Source organism: Neopsephotus bourkii, unplaced genomic scaffold (genome assembly GCF_033783945.1).
Source record: "Neopsephotus bourkii isolate Nb327-2 ecotype Australia unplaced genomic scaffold, CSIRO-AGI_Nbou_v1 NB_1655, whole genome shotgun sequence".
Classification (NCBI taxonomy): Eukaryota; Metazoa; Chordata; class Aves; order Psittaciformes; family Psittacidae; genus Neopsephotus; species Neopsephotus bourkii.
In genome coordinates, this window is record NW_026902129.1 from 4,059,339 (window position 1) to 4,082,859 (window position 23,521).

Consider the following 23,521-nt stretch of genomic DNA (forward strand, 5'->3'; position numbering starts at 1 on the left):
AATTCCACTGAATAGACAAAAAAGTATGATTAACACATGCAGAGTACTACAAGACACTAAATACTGCCATTCAGTAACTGTGAACCTCTGGTTTGCTGCCTCTTTTTTAACCTCAACCTTAAAAACACAGGAAAGGTGGACAAAGAAATGAGACCAAAATAACTACCTTTCTCCCCTTCATTATTTAATACAAAAGGATACACTGAAAGACATACTGTAAATAAAAAAATACGTAGAAACATGTTTAGAGACTTAACAGCCCTTCCACTGAGCAGTTCTTGATGATATTGAAAGAGCCTATCAGGGGTACAGCACTCGTTCAGATGCGTTGCTTCATCCCATGCAAGTGTCTCCTTTTCTCCTTGTCTGCCTATATAGGCATGTAATTTAGGTTTACTGGAATTAGGTGCTATAACACATCCTGCCTGCTTTATCCCTTGCTCCAATTGCTTTTCCCCATACAGCTACCTCCTGCCAGCCCTTATGCTTATGGTGAAATCAAATAGCTCTATCTGCCCCAGTCAGGAGGAATTTCTCTTCTCCGCAAGGTTCCCAGCCTGATAACAAGTTAGGGATGGTTCCTGTGGTTTGTCAGTAAGCTTCTGCAGGACTACATTTCTGCACTGGAGGAATTAATAGCTCCAAGCTTATGAAGATTTACATATCTCTACAAAACGTCAGTTATCATAGCAGAGACGATGATTAGCACTGTGCTTATTAAACAAAGGGGTAGTGAAATCTGATGTTCATATTTCTGACACGCACACAAATTCCCACTGCTTTTACAACATAGTATCTACACAGTTCATTTTATTTTGATGAAAATGAACACATTTCACTGATGACCTTTAAAGGAACTTTCACTTCCAGACTCTTTAAATGCACCACTGATCTACTATACTTTGTCAGCAAAACAATGATCTTTCCTAAGATGCCTCTGAAAAGCTAGTCTTACCCAGCTCAGTCCATAAAGATCTTACTGACGTAAGCAATGCAGAGATGCAGAATTTGCATAATCAGCTCATTTGCTGCATCCTGCAGCAAGGGACATATTCTGCCGATTCACACCCGCACCAGAAGGCTGCTCTAGTTTAGAGGAAATTGCCACATTGCAATTCAAGAGACATGAAGTACATTAGCTGGGTAGCAGCTAAGTAAATAAGCAAATGAAGATGTATGCAAGTTATTATTACCTCTGCTCCACAGACAATGAAAATGACCTTTGTTGAAAGGCTGGTTCAGAATCAGAAGGCAAAACTTCAGGTTTCCTGTAAAATAAATGTTGGTTCTTATTAGCAAGAATATTGATTTTTTCCCCTTCATTTTGCTTTTGCCATATTAATTTTTAGTCCAAGCACCTCAGAGCAACCCCACTAATTTCCTTGCTTCTTTTTCAGAGAGAAAAGCTGCCAAACTTCATTAGACACCTTTTACTTGGTAGAGTTCTGCTAAACTTTTAATTTCTAAGTGACTTTTACTCACAGAAGGCCATCCTCAACAGGACACCACACTCATACAGCTCTCGCATTTAATCTCCTGCTTGCTGCTGCCGCCTGGATGCAGCGTTTACTGATATGAGCTTCCCCCTGGCCTCTATTAACTGGGAAGGCTGTAGCTGACTCAATATGAAGCTGTCTCAAAGTCCAATATTCCACTCTCCTGATTGATGCAGAACTCTTTCTGCCACCAGTAGCTTTCATGCCTATGTTTTCATCTCATGTAGAAGCTCTGTGGTAGACACACTCTCATAGATACTTTACACATACAGAAAGAAAAACCATGCCCAAGGAGCTTAAAATCAAAGCTAGTTAAAGCAAACTTAAGCCTGTGTCACTGCGGACTAAAAACCTCAGTGGGTTTACCAGCTCAACTTAATTGGGCTCCTAACGCCTCCTGCTCTAGCAATATGTTCACTGTGAAGGTCAACAATAAACTTAAAAACATAAAAGCCCAAATATAAAAGGATTTATGACACAACCACTTTGGCTTCAGAATAAAAACTTAAATCTCAAGGCAGTTGCCTGGGGTGAGATTTACATTATTCCACTTCCTAATTATCTTGCCAATGATAGAGGAATACAAGTTCCCCCTGGAGCTTTATATCCTTAGGCCATCAGGTTAATGAAGTATTATTTGGTCATGTGAAGCCACTGTAACTGAAAAGAGAAAACCTCTATCACAAGAAAGTCTTTTAGACTTCTGTGCAGATCCAGTGCAGCAGAAAGTTAGAGGTAAGGCTGTGTTTTAAGCCATACAACATTACAAGAGGAACCAGGTGGCAGAAGTCCAGAAGGCGCAGGAACATCTTAGAGTGGGAGTAAGGAGGGTACAATATTTAAAGTAACGAATGAAATGCAGGCTCAGAAGGCTGGGACACCACTATTCTGCATCTTGCCTTTCGAGTGATTTAAGGGACTCCATTCCATGCCTCAGTTGCCTAGAACAGAAATAACAGTCTTGTCCTCCTTTTCAAGTATTAAAAGAAACACTACTGAAGACAGGTAATTTTTACTCCAGTAAAAAGTCTACATGCTTATCACAGCTGTATTCTGTGTGATGCTTTCAAATACCTTTCCCCTCATGTCTTCCACCTGCATCTTTGCTGACATGGTCCACACTTCTATTTGTGTCTATATACGGGAATACTTTTACTTAGGGAATAAATTTATTTAGAAAAGGACTAAGAGGTCAAAGGACCAAGAAAAGAATGAAAAGTGAGCAAAGCCTTATTCTTTGCATAGTCTGAGCTGCTTTGCCTTGTCCTTGAACTTTAAGAGAAAGGTAGAAAACAATACATTCAAACTAAGCGTCAATTTCCAGCTGCCTCACAAAATGGGACCTCAGCAGCAGATCTCCTAATGATGGTTAAGCGAGAAAGGCTGCCAACTCCTTACATTAAATATAATCATCCAGTGGTGCCCTCCACTGAAGAGAGCCAGGAAACATGTTTCTTTTACTGATACAGTAACACAGACACAGGTGTTGGAAACCTATTCCTGCTGGTGGATCACAAATGGCATTTCAGTGCATTTGAAACCCTTCAGCCATATCAGCATATGAAAACACAGTAGATTTTTAGGGGTTTTTTTGCACACCAGGAGGATTCTTGTTACATATTAAGACACGTTTCTGAAGCCAAGGCCTGGCTGTGTGTGTCCACACAGAGACTTTAGAGGCTGATTTTCAAAGACTACACTTCCAGCAGTTTCCAGTAAGGCCTGTAAGAGCTACTAGTTCTTGTTCAGCTGTTGCAGAGAAGTAGAGGCAGATGCTCCCAGCACACACAATTAGGAGGGGGGGCTTGTATGTTATGGGTTGGGTTTGGGATGGTTTTTTTAAGCACAGCTCCGGTTTGAAAAAGTAGAGAAATGGAAATTATTGTTTCCCCTGCTTTTAGCAAAGTGAATGTTCCAGTCACTTCAAACCACTGCAATTAATGCATGATAACATGTTCTGATTAATGCTACCAAAATGAGCCTAAATGTCAATATATTAATGGTGTTCGCTGAGTTTATATAAAGCTGCACAAAGGGCTCGGTCCTTGGTAGATGTGAAACAGTAATAAAATTGGGCTGCAATAATTTACAACCACTGCCCTAAAAACTCTTAATAAATTGGGACTTCTGATGGCAAAGACCACGTCAATAGACAGAATATGCAACATACATCACTCTGAGAAAAACTGATGAGAGCTCACTGTGCCACAGCTCCAAGCACTCTACTGGCTATTCATTTGAAAACAAATCTACTTCAAGGCCATTTATCTTTAAAAGCCCTTAACAAATTGGGAAGCATCTATCTCCTGGACTGTCTGCCCATCCATTTTTCACAAAGATAATTAGCACCCTGACCCAACCATTAACAAAATTGTGCTCTGGTCGGACTAATGGGAAAGAGAATTGTGAAAGCAAGAAATCAGGAGCAAAAATAACCTGTCCCCAGTTATGGGTATCTCCACTAAAGAAGCTTTTTTTGGTCTGTTGTTAAAAGAGGAACAAGATGGTCTCTTGCATAGTTTCTTCCATTTTCAGTATAATTCTCTCTTTCCTTATGTACTTTTCTCCTAGCTTTTGCAGACTGAGCAAATTCAGCCATCTGCAGCACAAGCAGAAAAGAATTAATTCCTCCAAATAAAACCTCCAGCTTATTCTTGATGTTCACATCAACACAGAGAATGAATGGCGCCAAATCTCCCAATACAAGTCCTCTTGCAGATGAGTAAGTCATGTGGTAGGACCCAGTTTCTACAGGACAGGAGGACAGAAGGATGACTACAGGAAATGTTTATTTGCATTTATGGAACCAAATTTGTTCCCCAGCTTGTTTTGCTTATAAACCTTGCAGTCTTAGAGGCGTAACTTACAGACATTTGTATTAACATTTGCACAACTACAGCAACAGCCAGTTAGATGCAAAAATATAATTAAACAAATCTTTTATCAGACTTGGAAAATTCCCAGTCTTTGAAAAAAGCTGGATCATTTTAATCCTGTTGGATGCACAAAGAACCACTTCCTTACTTTCCTAGGTTGCTAATCAATCCATCAACACTCCCTACAAGTCCCTACTGGGACCAGCAGGGAATAACCTAACTCCAGAATCTTTTGCCCTTCTCTGCTTCCCAACTTTTCTTCAGCTGCGCTTCTCTGACATAGTTTTCCTTGTGGCTGCTTAGAGAGAGGACTTGAATCAAAGGTGTTGTGAATGCCTCTGACAGCCTATGCAATGCCTTTTTACCCATTTTAACTCACTCGGAAGAATTCCAATATATTTTGGAGCACACATTTGCTATTCTGAAAGCCTCCTTGGCTTCTCCCTATCACATTATACTCAGCCAGCTATTCTATAAATATTTATAATATCATCATACATTTTTTATTGATTTCCCCTTGTCACATGCTAGTCTTCGAGCCGTATGGCTGTCAGAAAGCATGTGCAAAAGGCAGATATATTTTTAAAGACAACCTTTTCTCTGGTAGCCTATAAAATAATATAAGCCCTTTCTTTGTCTCCTTCCAGTGTTAGAATAATATTGCTAAAAGTTATTTGCATGATGTGAGGTACAGCATGTAAATAAATAAATAAATAAAATCATACTGGATTTCCTGAGGGGAAAAAGCTTTCATTGCTTCAAACAAGAAGGCCTTGGAGAAAGATCACCGCTACTCCCAGTTTTTGTGAAATGATGCAAGTGATAACACACAATGGAGGATACAGTGTGCTAAGATACCAACATGCCTTGAGGTGCTAACCAAGAATGGCTCCAAAGTGAAGAGCTTCAACCTCAGCAACTCGTAGTTCAGTTCATTGTTGAGAATTTGTGCTTTCCTCCTTTTCTTTTCTCCTTTCCTTTCTTTTCCTACCAAGAACATTCCACAAAGAAGCAGATTAAGTACAGAGGAAGAAGGAGGAAAGCCACAGTTACTACAGGGGACAGAGTGATTTTACCATTAAATTAATCTAGGAAGTCAAATGATTATAAATGTTCAGAAAATTTCTGTACTGGTAGAAATACATCTAGATAGCCAAGATACTAACCAAGATCCCTTGAGAAGATATTGCAGAAATTTGGGCTACGCATATTCCTAATCATATCCCAGATGGAAGTCCAAATACACAATGACATCAAATCTACTTTCTCGGATATAAAATAAAAAGAAGTGATTTGGTTTCCAGTAGCATCATTCAGGAAATCCCTGCCCCACAGGTTTGTTTTATATGAACAGACACTGTCTACCAAATGTCAGAGTAGCTGGGAAGGGACAAGGCATTATTGCACAATTCCAAAACAGTGACAGTGACAAAAGACAGAGAACAACAGGCTGAGACAGCTCTTCATACAGCAGCTGAAGTTTCTTCTGCTGCAAAAGAATTAGCATTGAAATTGTGATTCTAAGAATTCCACATCAATTGCATTTAGTTGGAGCCTATCATAAACACTAAAGACAGCAGATGATAAAACCAGCAAACGTAAGATAATGTTCATGCAGAACTACACTGAAGATAAGGTTACAGATCATGACAGGAAAATCACTGAGGCAACTTGCTATGATGTTGTCGGTTTGGGCTTTGGTTTTGTGTGTGTTTGTTTTTTAATTAACACATTAAACTCTCCTATTAAATTAAAATACAATCTACCAAAAATGCACAAAATGTCATTTTTACATCAAAATTCTTCTTAACATGCTCTGTGGATTGAAAAACTTGGCTTCTGTGTAGTCCCAGACATTACTCAGTCAAGCAAAAGCTGGAATGGGAGCTTCTGTTATTGAAGCAGATGCCACTAATGCAGAATAATAACAAGTGAGCTCACAAAGGTATGAATTATGGTATCAAGAAAAACATAATTCATTATAATGACCTGGTATGGACAATTTTAACAAACACTTCAGGAAAAAATGATTTTAATACTGATATTCCTTAAACTAGGAACATGGCTAGTTCAAGAATACTACTTCATTACAGGAGCCCACATTCTCACTTAAATGAAGGCTCATTTAGAAAAATGCCAGTGATCACACCTGGAATATTCTGCATTACATCAGTAAGAGAAGGGACACTAAGATGGTACCTGTTGCTGCCTTCAGTGGCAGAAAATTATTGTAGTCTTGAATACAGAGCAAGGAAGAATATTCTAACTGCTCAATGCAACCTCAAAAAGCTTCATGGTGAAACTTTGTTCATTTTGCTGTATTAGTTGTAGCAACAGTTAGCTTTTTCTTTGACATTCAGCAGTATTTAGTGCAGTCCTAATGGGCTACTTGTTCCATCCATCACTGAAAAATAAAAATCTGGGACATTCGGAGTTTCCAGTAAAATAATGGCAATTTATTGCCTTTTTTTTTTTAACCCTGACTTTATGAAAAAGCAAATAGATGCTCAGCACATATTCAGATGTTACCTAAATGCAGAGAACATGGGATAAATAAAGGAGTTTGGGGGATCAGTACCAAATCTGCACAATTTTCTTTCAAGTAAGCACCCATTCCAAAGTGTTAAGTCCAAAACTGATGTTCTGGAAGAAACTACTTGCCAGCTTATTGAAATGGACCATTTCATTCAGGGCTTGTTTTAAGAGCTACCATCCACTTCCCAAGCACACTCAACTGGAACAGCCTCCACATCAGAAACGGAGTAAATGTTTGATTAAGCCAAAACTAAGAAGAATAAGTCCATCACAGAAGGGAGCATCCCCCAGTTCCGGAAAGGGTTTCTCTATTGTGTTGCTTTTTGGTTTTTTGCTTTCTTTTAGACACTGAAACAGCACCACCTGTAGTTTCCTACCTAATACACAGGTGAACTTCCTAACACGCAATTCCCTTGCTGATGCAGCAGCTATTCTGGAAAGTTGATTTCTGCCTCACAAGATTTTCATTTTATAAACTACTGTCCTTGGCAACTCATTGATGACAAGCACTATGTATGTGGAAGATGAGGGGAAGCTCAACCCAAAATTTAAGCTTATCTGCACTATAAATCCTTGGAAAAACACTTAACATTGAATTCTAAGATACTACTTCTTAAGGTTACCTCTCAGAATATAACCTTACTTTCTACTGAATAAATACAGCACCTTACACAAAACCACTTATCACTCTGCTGTTTTCTTTCTTGAACTATGTTTTCCTCTTCCCTTCACAAGGAAATCCAGTGCTCTGCTGCAATACTGGGGAATCTAAAAAACATCATTTCAAATCAACACTGAATTGTAAATGCTTCACATGTAAAAAGTTTCAGAACCCCTACAGAACCGCCACTTTGAAAACGGAAAAACTTCTTTCAAGTCAGTAAAACCCACTCCCTACATCTGTGCTCTCACTAACAAGGTAGTTGTCTGCTTTAATTCAGAGAAACAGTTCAGCTTGGGCTATTGTATTAATTATAGCCACTATTTAGAAAACACTGTGTAGCTGTATTTTACCCACAGTGAATCCCAAGCCTCCAAACAAGCAATGTAATTTTCCTCATAAGAGTGACAAGTCCTATAATAAACCAGCACAAATTATGCAAAAGGATCACAGACCTTACAAACATGTTCTCAAACTTATTGAAGGAATAAATCAAATATGCGTACCCAGCTGCTTTCCATGCAAAGGCTCTGCTACCCCTACCCATGCATTTTAGTGTTAATTTCTTCATGTAAATTCTATTGATTTTTAAATATTTCACAGCTTTTAATTCTCCAGGCAAATTCCAGCAAGAGGAGTAGGAAAAAAAAAAGGTGGATTTGTGCAAACAGTCCTATTGACAAGCCGCAGTGAGGTATTCTCTGGAGAGCCCTCTACAAGAGTTTATGTGGATGAATTCAAACCAACTAATTTTTCCACAGTAAGTCACAAACATGGACATACACATGGGATAACCCACCTACATTATTGACCACTACTACTGATAGAACAGTGCTATGCCTTGCAATGAAGACTTGTCAATTGATTCTGGTGCTCCTCTGGAGACTGTGAGGACTGTTTTTCATTTCAGTATGTGATGGGACACTTCCTTTAATAAAAAATTCTATAGTTCATAGCTGCATTCCTGAGTGCTTGGGACTTCTGCTCTTTACATGTCAAACACCTCAGTCGGGTCAAGCAGAATTAAGATCACACACTTCCCAGTAGTCAATCTTCAGTTTTACATAACTTGTCCAGCATTGCAAACAAACATCATGGCAGGATTCAACTCTCCAGGGCAACACTCAACTGGACTGAATCATAAGAACAGTCTATTTAAATATAGATCATAACAATAACACTTCTTACTATTACATATATGGAAATGATGCTTGTGCCCCATTACCAATTCTCATTTGAAAATACACCCATCCCAGTAACTAGTCACTCTAGGGAGGTAGCAAGGTACATGAACCCTCACACGCTCCTGGAGAGATACACTGATATATGGCCCATTCGCTACTGCAAGGTCTTTGGCCTGGTTTATCTCCTACCCTTGCTGCTTGTTTCAGAGATGTTGCTGGACCAACCACCCATCCATCATTCCGTGCTTTATGCAAATAGGACTTCAATTTCAATGTGGGCACAACAAAATCCAGAATTAGATGGAAGCAGCAGGTTTGGGGGTTTTTAAACCTGAGATGTTACCACCTAATCAGTTACACCCTTCCAGTATTCAAGACTACTGGTTTGACTCAAATTGCCTGGTGATCCAAAAAAGATAGAGACAAGTAAGAGTATGGAACATCAGTCAGATATAGTTCATCCTGTGGCATGGAAAAAATAGCCAGCTGAGGAACAAGAGATGAACAGGGAGTAAAACAGCAGGAGGAGAGACAATTTTCTGCAGAATGCGAAGTCTAGTCCCCAGGGCCACAGATTCTGACACAACCCTCCTAAAGCACAATATAGCAAGTGCTTTGCTATTCATGGGTAGGTCCTCTTCTGAGACAGCACCCACTTTACACCTTTTAAGTCTGATACCAATTAGAAGCTCTTAAAAGACAAGAATTAGACATACAGGCTTGCTACTAAACTACTGATAGTGTTGTGTTATATTTGACTTTGCTGTTTAGAATTTCTAGGCACAGAGCATTAGGATTGGAGCTTAAATCTATGACATTTCCATTTATCTGAAAAGTAAACACAAATTACTGTAAAACATTGGTTTCTAGTTTTGAACTTTTTTACTCAAAAAGCTAATAAAATATCTTTAGGGACTGTAGTGATAGGACAAGGGGAACGGGTTAAAACTTAAACAGGGGAAGTTTAGATTGGATATAGGGAAGAAATTCTTTCCTGTTAGGGTGGTGAGGCACTGGAATGGGCTGCCCAGGGAGGTTGTGAATGCTCCATCCCTGGCAGTGTTCAAGGCCAGGTTGGATGAGGCCTTGGGTGATATGGTTTAGTGTGAGGTGTCCCTGCCCATGGCAGGGGGGTTGGAAGTAGATGATCTTAAGGCCCTTTCCAACACTAACTATTCTATGATTCTAAGAGCACAGGCTGTGACAAGGGTTTTTACCTCCTCTTGCATCCTCTTCTCTGTCTTGTAATTAAGTAGCATGTGTCCCTGCTCCTCTGCTATTGGTGGAATATTTTAGACATTGGTTTTCAAATTAAAGACAAAATAATCTGGAAAGGTATGAAATTACTTAGTGCCAGAGTTGGGAGTTACTTTGACTGGCAGGGGGCTTGGAATTTGATGATCTTAAGGTCCTTTTCAACCCTAACTATTCCATGATTCTATGACTCTAACCGCTGACTTTCCTCTTTAGTGCTTCCCCAAACTGCTATTGCTATTCAAGTAACTTCCAACTTTAAATGAAAACCCAAGACAGTAGCTCACTTCCTAGCTTTCTAGCTTTCTAATAGCCTCATCTAACATAATGTCATCCTTGCATTCTAAAAAACAGCATCTCATTCTCTGACTACACCATGCTAACGACACTTGTTATCTGGGATGCCTCTATTTCTAGGGATACTAGACATACAAACTCCCTGCCTCACTTGAGAACTTCAGCCGCTATTGTCAGCTTAATCTTCATGCTGCAGAGTAAGGTGACTTCAAAGAATCACAAGGCAGAGAAGGCAGATGTCAGTAGTCTCTTTGGATAAACTGATATAAAGCACAATACCCTCAGCAAACGCTCAGCTCTGCAAACAATATAATGCCATCTTATTTCACATATGATCAACAGATGTCTTTAGGTATTTTTTATAGGATTCACAAAATTTAATGGATACCTAATGATCTACGTATTAGAGCAGTGACCAAAGATCCACATGAATGTGTAAGTGCCTGACTGCTCAGCATTCAAACCCTCTGGCTCTGCTTGCCACCAAGCACTCCACTGACACATCAGTTATTGGCATTAATACCTCCCATGCACATAAAGGTCTCATTTCCATCCATACTGAGATGCACCTGAAGTTTAAGAGCCTGATGTAACCTAATGCCTCCTTTGATCTCAAAACACTGCTGTCCACCAACCAGACGTTTTCGCTACTGATCTCATTTAAGGACATGTTTGAAGTAGCTGTTCTCAGAACATACCTAATAGATCTGGTTTCCTTTCTAAGAAGTGGGAAGAAGTTTTCATGAGCACAGATGAACAGTTGGAGCACTCCCTCTGGAGGCTGATGCCCCACACTCAGGTTCCTTCTCTGTCAGAGGGAATTGACATCCAAATCCCACTTCAGTCTCCTCCCCAGACACGATGTTACTCTCAGGGAAGCAGATTCTTCCCTCCCTGCTCCACAAGTTAAATAAATTGGATTCTTTTCATAAAACAATTAAACAGGATGGAAGTCCAGCTGCAGTTTATTGACCTGGGTACAGTTTTGAGCTCCAACACTGACTAGTCCAAACCTCTTTCACATCTTGAACAAATCCTCCAATTGCTTCACCATTGTATTACAAGAACCTTATAGCCACAGTTGCCTCCTTTCTCATGTGTGATGTGCTTTCAAAGAGCACAACCTCTGGGTTTGTGGGGTATTTTTGAGATAAGTAGTTCTCTCACTATCTTCAGAAGATTTGGCACTTGGGAGTCACAAGAGGAGGAAATAACTTTCTGCAGCACAGCATAAGATATCTAAGTCCAACAGAGCATGATTTTAGAAGCTTTGTTCTTTCTGCTGCTCATGGTATTCCCACTGACAAGCTCAGCCTGATTTCTTCCTGGTACACTTACTCTGATGGATTGTACTCTTTCTATACCCAAATTCTCCATCTGCCCTGTATACACAGCCTAACTACCACACTCAAGATGAGTACACTGCGGCTCAAAGTCATATGTGCATTTCTGAATAGCCCAGGGGCTAAACTCCAGTATAATGGTGCGAGTGTAGACAGTAACATCCCATTTTCAGAAATGGGAAAATAGGCACTATGTGACTGCAGGAGGATCACCCTCCTGTTCAGCAGATGAGCAAATACTAACAATCAGACTTCTTTTCTGCTTCTCAGCCTGATCTTAAACATTACAAATCACAGACGGCTTCTAGTCAAATTCTAGTTTGGGCGGTTTTACTAACCTCTGTTTTCCTCTTACCCTTCAGCCATTCCAATGCAAGACAGTATATCTTACTGTCCTGAACTCTAGTGTACTCATTAAGCACTTGGTTAACAGAGCATAGTGCTCGACCTGGCTACTAGCATGGACTTTGGAGTTGGTTGTTTTTCTATTGAAAAGGTTCACTGAGTTTAAAAGAGTTGTGTAAACTGTAAGTGATCTCTGCAACCATCAATTATTTACTCCTCAGCTGTAATGGGTGAGATTGATGAGAAAACTCTCAGCAATTCCCAGGATCTCACCCTATATGCCTTGATGAAAATCCATGCTGAGACAGTAGGTTCTGCAACACCTTATGCCTCTCTGGACTGGATGTCAGAGAAGACCTCCATGCCCATACCACCTTTTCAGTCTCGCTGTTTTCCCAAAGCACATTCTTCTGTACTTTGAAGGGAGTGGATCTTACACAGGGTCACAAGTGCTACCCAGAAGGTTCAGAACAACAACAGGGGCTTTCAGAGTGGTCAGAACAGCCCATATTCACAGCAGTGGCAGTGGGAGGGTGTTTAGGACCCCAGATCGAGATTCTGCTAAAGAGTGATAAGGAGGAGAACATCTTCCGCTATTATAATGAGATCCCTTTTAACAGATGTACGAAAGAAAGGCAAGGACCGTAATTTGCCAATAACCTTCACAAATGTTTCACTTCTAAAATAATGTCTTTTGTTTTCATGGGCTTCATTTTATTATTTCTAGAGTTAATTTTTTACCTACTGGAGGCAGCTCAGTTCTGCTGCCTGTTTAAGGACATTCTGTAACTTTACATTCACATCTTTTACCAAAACATTTTTAAGACCTAATTCTACCTATTTTACACAGGGATAAATCTGTGTCTGGAGAAAACAAGTTAAAATAAACACAAAGCTAAAAAACCCAAAGTCATTGGAAACTGCATTACATAAACAGCCACGTAACAAATTTTTATGGAACTGGGACAAAGTTCCTCTTCAGATTCTATTCTGCAGTATGTCATTGTGTTGCATCTTGCAGAAAAATAAGACCTAAAAATCATAGTTCTGTGGACCGAATAGCTCCAGTAAGCTATATGGTGGGCTTACTAAGGTCAGGAACTGGCCAAAATTTCATTTTGGAACAAAACTACTGCATTACAGAGAAACAAAAGAACACTGCTGAAATATTGATGCTTCTTTTAGAGGTATAAAAAAGTTAATTACTGTTGAAAGTTTCAGAATGAGAGCTATACTTCCTGCATTTAACTTTTAAACATGATTGAAAAAGCCCTTTGAAAGTAAACGGTCTGACAGAATTAAAGGGATCACTTTGTAACCTGGTAGGACAGGATACCATATCCAGCAAATACAAGCTCACAAGAAAGCAGGGCCCTCACAAAATAGAATCATAGAATAGATAGGATAGGAAAGGACCTTAAGTTCATGTATTTCCAACCCCCTGCCATGGGCAGGGACACCTCACACTAAACCATGTCACCCAAGGCTCTGTCCAACCTGGCCTTGAACACCGCCAGGGATGGAGCATTCACAACATGCCTGTAAGTAGACTGCTTACACAAGTAGCCCCACCAAATCATGATGTCAATCCATTCCCATAAGATACTTGTCACACAAATAAGGTTTGGTGGGTTTAGTCACTACACGAAGTCTATGATAACTGCTTTTATTACAAGCCACTTGTGCTTGTTTATAGTCCCTTCCTTTGACATGCTGCAGATCATGTAAAATTAAATATAACTGTTACTTTCTTCCTCCACAATACAGTAAAGCCTGTAAACAAAGACAAGCTCTGGGACCATTAAGAGAGGCCCTTGTCTGCAAACTGTCTTCCCAACCAGCTCCTTCAATTTCAATACTAAACCTGTCAAGCTTAATTAAGAGTTATGGGGCATAACCATTTCAAAACCATAAATCCATACAGCAGAAAAGTAACATGACTGCCATAGCAAACATCTCTTTTTAAATAAGCAATATCTCTTTCTGAGACCTAATTTAGGTTCCTTATACACAACTTTGTATTGTAAATATCTTTATTGCTTCTCCTGCAGTGAATATAAAGACCATCATAAAATAACTTCATCCTGATGCCTTCTGCTTTATTTGACTATTTAAAGTGGACCTCAATGTATATCCCAGTGCTTACACTGCTATTTCACCCAAATTCACTGTAGCTTTTTGCGATCCTTCAAAAACTCCACAGAGAACTGCATTTCTCTCCAGCTTTAACATTTTCTGTCTAAAGGCTTCACCCTCTGAGCAGGCACAGCCGTCCACACCTCATCACAGCTTCAAGCAGAATGGTACTAAGAAAGAAGTACCTAGGACTCCCTGATCAACCTTTAACATTCAGCACACCCAGTCTGAGACACCAGTGACCCATTCAAAAAACTCCATCAAAGTAATACTTGTAGTGTAGGCTTAGATTTAAACCTAAAGCCATCTTACTCATTCCAGGGACACTACACACTTGTTTCCACTTTAACAGCGCTTGGATCTGCCACTAGAAGCTCTGCTGAATCGGTATCCTAGTGAGCATGAGACCCATTCATAAAAGCCAGTGCAACCTGAATCGTATTGGTACTTTCAACAAGAAACTGAAATTGAACAGACAACTGTTGACAGTGCTTCAAAGGCTTCAACTTCACAGTATTTGACAGATATGGAAAACAATGGATTTTTGCCATTTTCAGTGTTAACAGTGTCCCATGTTGAGTCTTAATACTAACTTTCATTTATTTAAAGAGATTTTGGGGCCTTTACAGCAAAGAATCTACACTTGAACATCCTACTCCTAAAGGATTAAAAGCAGAAAGGCGATTAAGACATCATCACGTTTACTATTTCTTAATCTAATGATTTTTGCAATACGACTGCATGAGGAAACCTTTGGCTACCCTCATCTGCTTCATGAACTAACAGAGTAGTTGAATTTACAGAACCGCTGATGATCTAACAGACTACAGTCACCCCCTAAAATAAAAGTTTCTTTAAAACCTTAAATGGTTAACATCTTGATGAGCATTTTTATGTGTTAAGCAACATTTGGGTCAACTTATAGAAGAAATTATAGTCAAGCACCTAAATGCACAATTTACGCAAATTAAACATTAGCTGTATCAGATTTTATCAGCCGTTTATCAGATCCAGAGAGGCACAGAAAATACACCCTGACCAGCGAGTTTATACTTTTGCGGAAAAGAGTCTAAGAAAAGGATCTAGGCCTCTCTTCTTCCTTACTCCACCTGGAAAATGTACTTAATAATAACGCTTTGAACTTCAATTTCTATTTGGAGATCTAAAAATCACTTTACAAAGGTGCATAAGCATGATTATTCTCATTTCACAGTTGGCCTCACTAAGTACAGAGATTTGCAGCAATTTGCATGAGAAGCAGTGTTCTCTGGTGAATAAGTTAAGAGTCTGAAATTATCTCCCCAGGGTTTTCATCTCAGCTCAGCTATAACCTTTGGTCTAAACTGATACCCACCAGGGCAAAACCAGACACAGTCCATCTGAAACTGGTGGGTTTCTGCATGGGAAATAGAAGGCCGGGCCAGAAAATCATGACAATGAAAGACTGTTGCCTAACATTGATGTAGTCAGTCAAACCCCACTTTTCTGGACAACGGGGGGGATGGTCATCACACGGGTCGTGACAGCATTCAGGCACAAAAATATTCACAAAGAAATTAAATGGCACCTTTTCAGAAGAATAAGGGAACAATAAGACACATAGCAGTGAACAGCCTGGTGTTTGATCAGGAAAACTCCTTAATTACCATCATCATTTTTTTTCTCCTGTTGATAAGAAAGCCTTTCACCCCCATTTCCTGTAATACAGTTTTTTTCCCACTATATAATTCCTCTTCTGGACAACAGCTCCTGCACATTGCAGAAACCTCACCTGTGGGCTTCAGATTTTGTCATGGAAAGAACTTTTGTTTGATAAGTCCGAGGATTCGGGAAAATATGAAGAGTACCTCTTCCTTGATAACTGGAATTATTTCAGATGTTTTACTCTCAAATATTGCTTGCTCACTTAGGTTAAGCTTTAACCAACATTCCCAATTTCACACCACATTAAAAGCTAAAAATGAGTAAGTAGGACAGTATTTTTCTCTTTTAGAATTACGGGAACTATACAAATTGTGTTTATAGGGCTAACGGAGAGAAGATTTTTGAGGCTGCAACTTCTAATATATTATCTGTTCTTCAAAAAGCTGCTTACTTGCAAGGTCCAGCCTAAACCACAATAGCCCAGAAAGTCAAAAGAACCTCTCACTCAGCAGCTTCATAAGTACTCCACTTTTTTCCCCTTCATATTGGTTGGCCAAGAAAGAACATCAACGCAGTCACAGTTAGATTAAACCAAAAACATGGCTGCAGACTGTTAACTTGAAATAAACAGAGACCTTAAGTATTTGCAATAGTTGTCACTAAAATCAATCTGCTCATTTGTACTTCTCTCAGCTGTAGTAGCCTGTACCTGTAACACTTTTATGGAAAACCAATTTTGTTCATAAAGGAGAAAAGCATAAACAAAAGTGATCTGTCAAAACAACACAACAAAAAAATCTTCAACGCTTTTAATTCATTAATTCAATCATAGTTCACTGAATTTAATACAGAATATGCGTATGAAATAGATCAAACTACTTTGCCAAGCCCAGTCAGTCAAAGAACAGAAGATGCCAAATGGGAGTTCTAATAAATCAAGATATTTGCTACAGAGGTTGACACCCCTGCAAAGTTTTGTAATTCATAATTCATAAGCAAAAGGTCAAGAAGACTGTTAAATAATTCAACTGGCGTACCAGAAGAGTTTTCTTTCATTTCTCTTACACTTCTCACAAGCACAGAAAAGCCTGTTCAAGTTAGTCAGAAATAAAATCAAGAGCTGGACTCTCCCCTCGTGGTTTCTGTAGTTTATTTCAGGATAGCATCACCTCTCTCTGTGTTACAGTTTTGTGTCGAGACATGAATCCATAATGGGTTCATGGTCAGTGCAGTAACTGCTGTGCCGGGTCTTTGGAGATTTTAACAATGGTTCTTTACACAGCTGTCTCTCTAACACTCGACAACAACTACAGTTAGTCAACCTTTAACACACAAATGTGTGCTCCTGATGGTGACAGGCAAGAACAAAAACTCTGGGTCATAAATGTAAACCTAATGTGTTTAGTTTGACCACCAGCATGACGATCTCTTGATCAGTTCTGCAACACACTATGGCGAGTGAGTTTGTAAAGAGGGAGATTTCAGTGGCAGCTCCTTTCCCTCCCCAGCAAGGGCATTTCACGGTCCCCCATCTGAAGTGCCTCCCATCCACCAAACTTACAAGCTTAGGGAGGATGGCATGAGGAAGCCCTGCACTCTGCCTAAAAATCCACCAGAAAAAAGAAGTTCAGAAATTGCTGCTGTATTAGTGTCCTTCTGTGGTTAAGAACTTCGCGTCTGCTCCATTCTAACTGCACTACAATCAAAGCCAAGTTTCCTGTCAGCAACAGCTACTGTAAGTATATGTTACTTTCATCTTAGCAGCTTTCAGGCTTCTTATGCCACCTCCCACTTCTTCCCTAAAGCCACAACTGAGATCTTTATTGACTAATATGACAACACCTAACAAGAGTAAAACTCATAAATTGTAGGTTTGATCTTGTCTACAATGCTCATATGCATCTAACAGATGGTTCATCTGTCTGATTTTGGAACAGGAGGTAGCACTGTGCCTAAATGTAGATGAACAGAAAAAAAAACCCATATCAAATACAAGTTATATTTTAGAAAGGATATTCAAAGAGCATCTCTAATTATGGGCAAAGTGACAGGAAAGAAGGATGAACATCAGTCCCTTCAGGACTGCCTTCATTTGCTAGTTCTGCATGTGAATATGAATAAATCTTTAATAAATATTCATAGGTTTTGCACCAGGACAAATTTAGAGGAAGCAAAGGAAGTCAAAAGAGAAAATAAAGAATAATGCAAGCATAATGATATCTGTGCACATACACACATGTGTACACGTGCACCCACACACACAGCAAGGTATGCTTTGCCATATGGGATTACAGCTCTGTATTTAGCTTATGGATTAAGCACCAATAGATTAAAAATAAAAGAAAAGCTGAATATTACTTTTTTAATAAAAAGAAGTCAGGGATTTAAAATAGAAAAGCCTTTTTAATGAAAAACAAATGGCATTTAAAACTTAATAGCCTTCAGGTCTAATAAAGTCAAATAAAGGTAAGAAACTTTAAGAATCAGACACTGCTGTGCACAAAAGGAACTACTTCCAATTCAATGGGTACAACACATAGTCTGACTATGGCAAACAGTAGTAGTACTAATGGAAGAAAACACATCTGCCTAGAAGCAAAATGATAAACAGTCGAAATCAGATTAAACTGAGGGGCCATTAACTTTTTCTTTTAAAAATACTTAAGAAAACATTAACAAATGTAAAGACTCTTCAGTGATGAATAAATAGCCAAATAGAAAGAGATCTCTAGGGATCCTTATGAATAAATAAAAGGGTTACAATATTTGGGGCAACTCCTCAAGATTGAGCACGCACTGGTATTTGGTAGTACCAATGCTGGCTTTGCTGCCTGGGCTGTTAGCAGTGTGAGTTGTGGAGACTTGGGAAGCACTGGGACACACACAGGCTGGCAGTCAAGACTGCTGCAACAGTCTCATAACCAGGCACATATTTCACTGGCACTGCCATGTACTGATCAACCTAGATTTACCCAGGCCCATCCCAGGGGCTGTCACAGTGTCAAAATGACTTGCTAAGTGTGAGCCCTCTGCAGAAATCCTGCACCCGCAGGCTGGAGTTGTGTGTTGGGTTTTTAAAGGGCCAACATTTCACTGTGGAAGTCTGTATAACTAATTTCCCTTCACCCTCAAACCACTTTCCCTGACACACAGTAAAAGAATAGGCTGTTTTAATTATGAGGAGAATATTTATAGAAAGGAATTCTACATATGAAGTGTTTTGCCTTCAACTAGGCAAAACCAGAAGCTAAAGCTGCAGCAAAGCAGCTCTTATGTTGCAGTCCCTCTTTGAGCTTTTCCTTCACACCCAGTATGTTGACTTTCAGGCTTATCCTACCCCAAAACTCCTCCCGAATGCAGTCTTCTTATCTCTGAAATCGCTAGAATAATCAATACCAGTAAGAGTGCTCACACACTACAGTTACCTTCAGTAGCTGTAGCATTTGATGGGTTCATAAGAATCACCTAATAGCAAATAATACGAAGGTCTTTTGTCTCAGTCTCCTTAAATATTGCTTAAATATTTTAAGAGCATGCCTTCCCTTGTTTCCTTTTCTTGCTACAATGATACTCAGATAAAACAGGTCAGCAACACTTCAGATAGTTTTTTTCAAGAGAAGACAGTAGTTTAGATGGATTCACCCTATATACTGTAGTATGCAATTTAATAAGGAAAGTTTCACACCTGTAGTTTTTAAATCAATGAAGTTTCAATAATGAAAAAACAAGCCAGCAGAGTGCAAATGCAGCTTTACTTCTAATTCTGTATTCCTCAGAAAGCAAAAAAGCTACAATCACCACAACACAATACCATAAAGCTACATACGGTGCTTGACTTGCCCTGCAAAATACATCCTGCTGAGGCCTTTTCTTTCCTTTAATAAATGTAAACCTGCACTTCTCAAAGCATTTTGAAATTCAAATGACAATTCAGTTGACTGCTAAGTATATCTCTGTGGACAGAAAAACGAATCTTTTCTTCTAATTACCTTACTTCTCTGATGTGGAATGCTAAAAAAAAAAACCACCCCAAACCCAAACCCAGGTAATCTCAGCATTAAAAAAGTGATTAAAATGCCCCATTTGGCACCAAATGCTACCATCATAAAAACAAACGAAGGAACCCAAAATGCGTTTCCACTTTTTGAATATACATTTCAAAACTAAAAGCCATGAATTTCAAAATAATGCAGATCTGAACTGAGTAACGGTCCAAACGTTCTTGAGTGACAAAACAGAAATTGCTTATAATGTGGTGTGCCCTCCAAAACTTGGAGAACACTAAACACAGAGTTCCTGGAAAGCATATTTTTCAAAAGCTCTAATAACCTTTTTCCTTGCACCTGAAAAACAGGGATACACACATGGACTGGAAATCTGATATTAGGCAGCTATCTGGAAAATGAAGCATTTAGGAAGCCACTAGTGAACCAAGCAGTGAGCCTGCTGCAACACTTGCACAATGAATTAGGCTAGAAAAGGTTAATGAATACAATATAGAAGGTGTGATTTTTCCAAACACGTAGAGGTTAGGGAATTTTTAATGTGGCAGCACATCACTTCAACTGCTCTGCATCTTCAAACCAAACAACACCAAACAATAAGGCAGGAAAAGGCAAAGGCAAAGGCAAAGGCAAAGGCAAAGGCAAAGGCAAAGGCAAAGGCAAAGGCAAAGGCAAAGGCAAAGGCAAAGGCAAAGGCAAAGGCAAAGGCAAAGGCAAAGGCAAAGGCAAAGGCAAAGGCAAAGGCAAAGGCAAAGGAAAAGGAAAAGGAAAAGGAAAAGGAAAAGGAAAAGGAAAAGGAAAAGGAAAAGGAAAAGGAAAAGGAAAAGGAAAAGGAAAAGGAAAAGAAAAGAAAAGAAAAGAAAAGAAAAGAAAAGAAAAGAAAAGAAAAGAAAAGAAAAGAAAAGAAAAGAAAAGAAAAGAAAAGGTCTCCCATTAAATTAACCAAATGCACAATGGCACTAAGATCACTTGGCTGAGATGGCTCTTTTTACACATAGAAAACTTTTCAGCAGAGACAATGCAAAGGTTGTATGCTGCTTTCAGGTACCTTTTCTAGGTCCCAAATGAGCAACAGCCAAGCCACTTAACTTCACATCTCAGTGCACAACAGGAGGGATGAAGAGTAACATCATGTGGGTCCTGATGGTAAAGATGGCAAGACAGGTATCATATCATATTCAAAGAATTAGGTCCCTAAGGTCTAACAGCCTAACTTAATTCTCAGGAATAATATGATATTATCATCCTAATAAAAGCAGAGTATCCACAGAGTCAACATTAGAATACATGTAGGTGTGTGATTTTCAGTACGGTTTGCTATCTGGAAGAGTCTGTGAGACATTAAGAGGAAATTCTGGTAATCAGAAGCTTACCAACAGTAAACTGTGGCTAAAAAGGTGATGAATTTGGCAGGTCTCCAGCTTGAAAAATGGTTCAATCTACCAATAATTTTGTTGAACTTCATATTCCAAAATTCCCTAAACAAAGACCTGTTCATTCTTCTGCAGAGCTCACAAGTCTACTGCAGCTCAGCATACCAAACTTTTCGCTTTTACTGAGCAGATGTCAAGGAGAGAAAATATAGTATATGTTTGAGAGAGGAATTGCAAAACCTGACCCAAGACACACCTCCACATCCTCTTTCTCAACCATCTTCCTAGCACATATACCTCCAACTCTTTGTGGAGCTTGGTTTAGATAACACAGCAACTCTTGGTGAGGGTTCTGACCAGAAATTTGGTTTTCAGGTAACTCACATCACTGCCTGGGCCAAATGCAATCTCCAGCTATGGAAAGGAACAAGAGAGGTAACTGTCAACTAAACAGAGTGAAAAAAACACAAACCCTTCAAAAGTTGTAGTTGTAATTCCGTTTCTCTATTAGAGGCCCCCGTATCCTGCCTGTCAATATACTATGGACATACTGTGCATGTTTTAAAACATAAAAGCAGCCAAGTTGGAGAGACAATAAAAAACAGTATCTACATATTTGCCTCTGGTTATCTATGTATAAACCAGACTGATAAAATATAAAAGAAAATAATGATAATAAAAAAATACAGACACATCTTGAATAACGTTCATACAATTTGGTGGAAGTACTGTGGGCTTGTACAGAGCCAGAATGTGAGAGATTGAGATAAATGTGAGTTGTGCTTCCCAGTGAATGTAGAAGAAGCAGCAGCCTCTCTTAACCCAAACTCTCCATCACACATGCATTTAATATGCCTGATATTCCACTGGAAATGTAACTTAATGTCTTCTGAAAACAACACTTCACTATGACTTTAAATTATTCCCCCAGGGGGGGACCATTTTACTCCAACATGCTTTGTTTACTAGCTCTGCTGCTTCCAGCAAGCTGTTTGATAGATGCCAGAGATGAAGACACGCTCTGTAATGCATGTTTTTGGATGACTGAAGACAAAATCCTCTGCTTCTTGGCAGTTTCCCAAATGATCATGATTCTTAAAGCATTCATTACTGTGTAGTAAGGCAATCTATATTTCTGTCAAATTGTGTTATTTACAATTTATGGAGAATAAAGATTATAAAGGATACTTCAATGAGCAACACAACATACACAAGGAACACTTTCTGCTCTAATTTCTTTTGTCCCTAGTGACCTTATTATCCTTGCCCTTAAGCAACTGAGAGATCATTAACAAGTCACCCTCTTTGAAGCAAGAAATTGTAATTGTACAATAAAGTACTCTGATATCAAAAATAAAGCATTTTAAGATTATAGGAAAGGTGAGACCTCACCTGCAGCACTGTGTACAGTTCTGGTGTCCTTAACATAAGAAGTACGTGGAGCTGTTGGACCAAGTCCAGAAGAGGGCCCTAAGGATGATAAGGGGCTGGAGCACCTCCCATAGGAAGACAGGCTTTCAAAGCCTGAATAAGAGAAGCTGTGTGGATATCTCATAGCAGCTTCCAGTATCTGAAGGGGGCCTATAAGGATGTTGGAGAGGGACTCTTGATCAGGGACTGCAGTAATAGGACAACGGGTTATGGGTTCAACCTTACACAGAGGAAGTTCAGGTTAGATACAAGGAAGAAGTTTTTTACTACGAGGGTGGTGAGGCCCTGGCACAGGGTGCCCAAGCAAATTGTGAAAGCTCCATCCCTGGCAGTGCTCAACACCAGGCTGGACAGAGCCTTGAGTGACATGGTCTAGGGTGAGGAATCCCTGCCCATGGCAGGGAGGGTTGGAACTGGATGATCTCAAGGTCCTTTCCAACCCAAACTGTTCTATGATTCTATGACAGCCTTTTAACAACAAGAGAAACAGTTTATTTATATTCTTTCTTTGCACATTCGTACTGTGTTATTACTGTTCCTAAAGCAACAGCCATTGGCTCCAGTGAGGAGCAGATTTCACTGTAATGGTACTGCCCAAGAACCTAAGAAGAGGTGCTCTGGATTTGAAGAGCTGATTTCTAACTATCTAATTGCCAAAAGGAGAAATGCAGATCAAGTCACTGAAACCAAGTGTCACTTGCTGCATACTTTGAATAATGCTAGCAGCGTATACAAATATGAAACAGAAAGGAATTGCCTGACCATTAGAAGTCCAACCTTGAAACTCTGTCACTACAAACTCATGTCATAGTTCACAAGCAGCTGGACAGGCACACAGGAAATTTGTAAGAAGAAGAAACAAAGTCACAGCAATGATTTGAGCAGTGCATGTTGATCCCACTGTTTCTAAAAGCATCAAAACATTATCCATCAGCTATACCC

General features: G+C 39.4%; 1 protein-coding gene across 9 annotated transcripts in view; it reads right to left on the reverse strand.

Annotated features, from left to right (window-relative positions):
* Positions 1-23,521, reverse strand: part of TPK1 (thiamin pyrophosphokinase 1) — a 286,829-nt gene that overhangs the window by 225,746 nt on the left and 37,562 nt on the right. For 8 of the 9 annotated variants that reach the window (XR_009728727.1, XR_009728726.1, XM_061375019.1 and 5 more), the window contains exon 2: positions 1,194-1,268. The exons of the other annotated variant lie outside the window; for it this stretch is intronic. Coding sequence is in view for 4 of the 8 variants with exons in the window: in XM_061375015.1 (XP_061230999.1) it covers positions 1,194-1,268 (75 nt within the window). In the remaining 4 variants the exon portion in view is untranslated. The remainder of the gene's footprint in view (positions 1-1,193; positions 1,269-23,521) is intronic. 9 annotated transcript variants of the gene reach the window in all.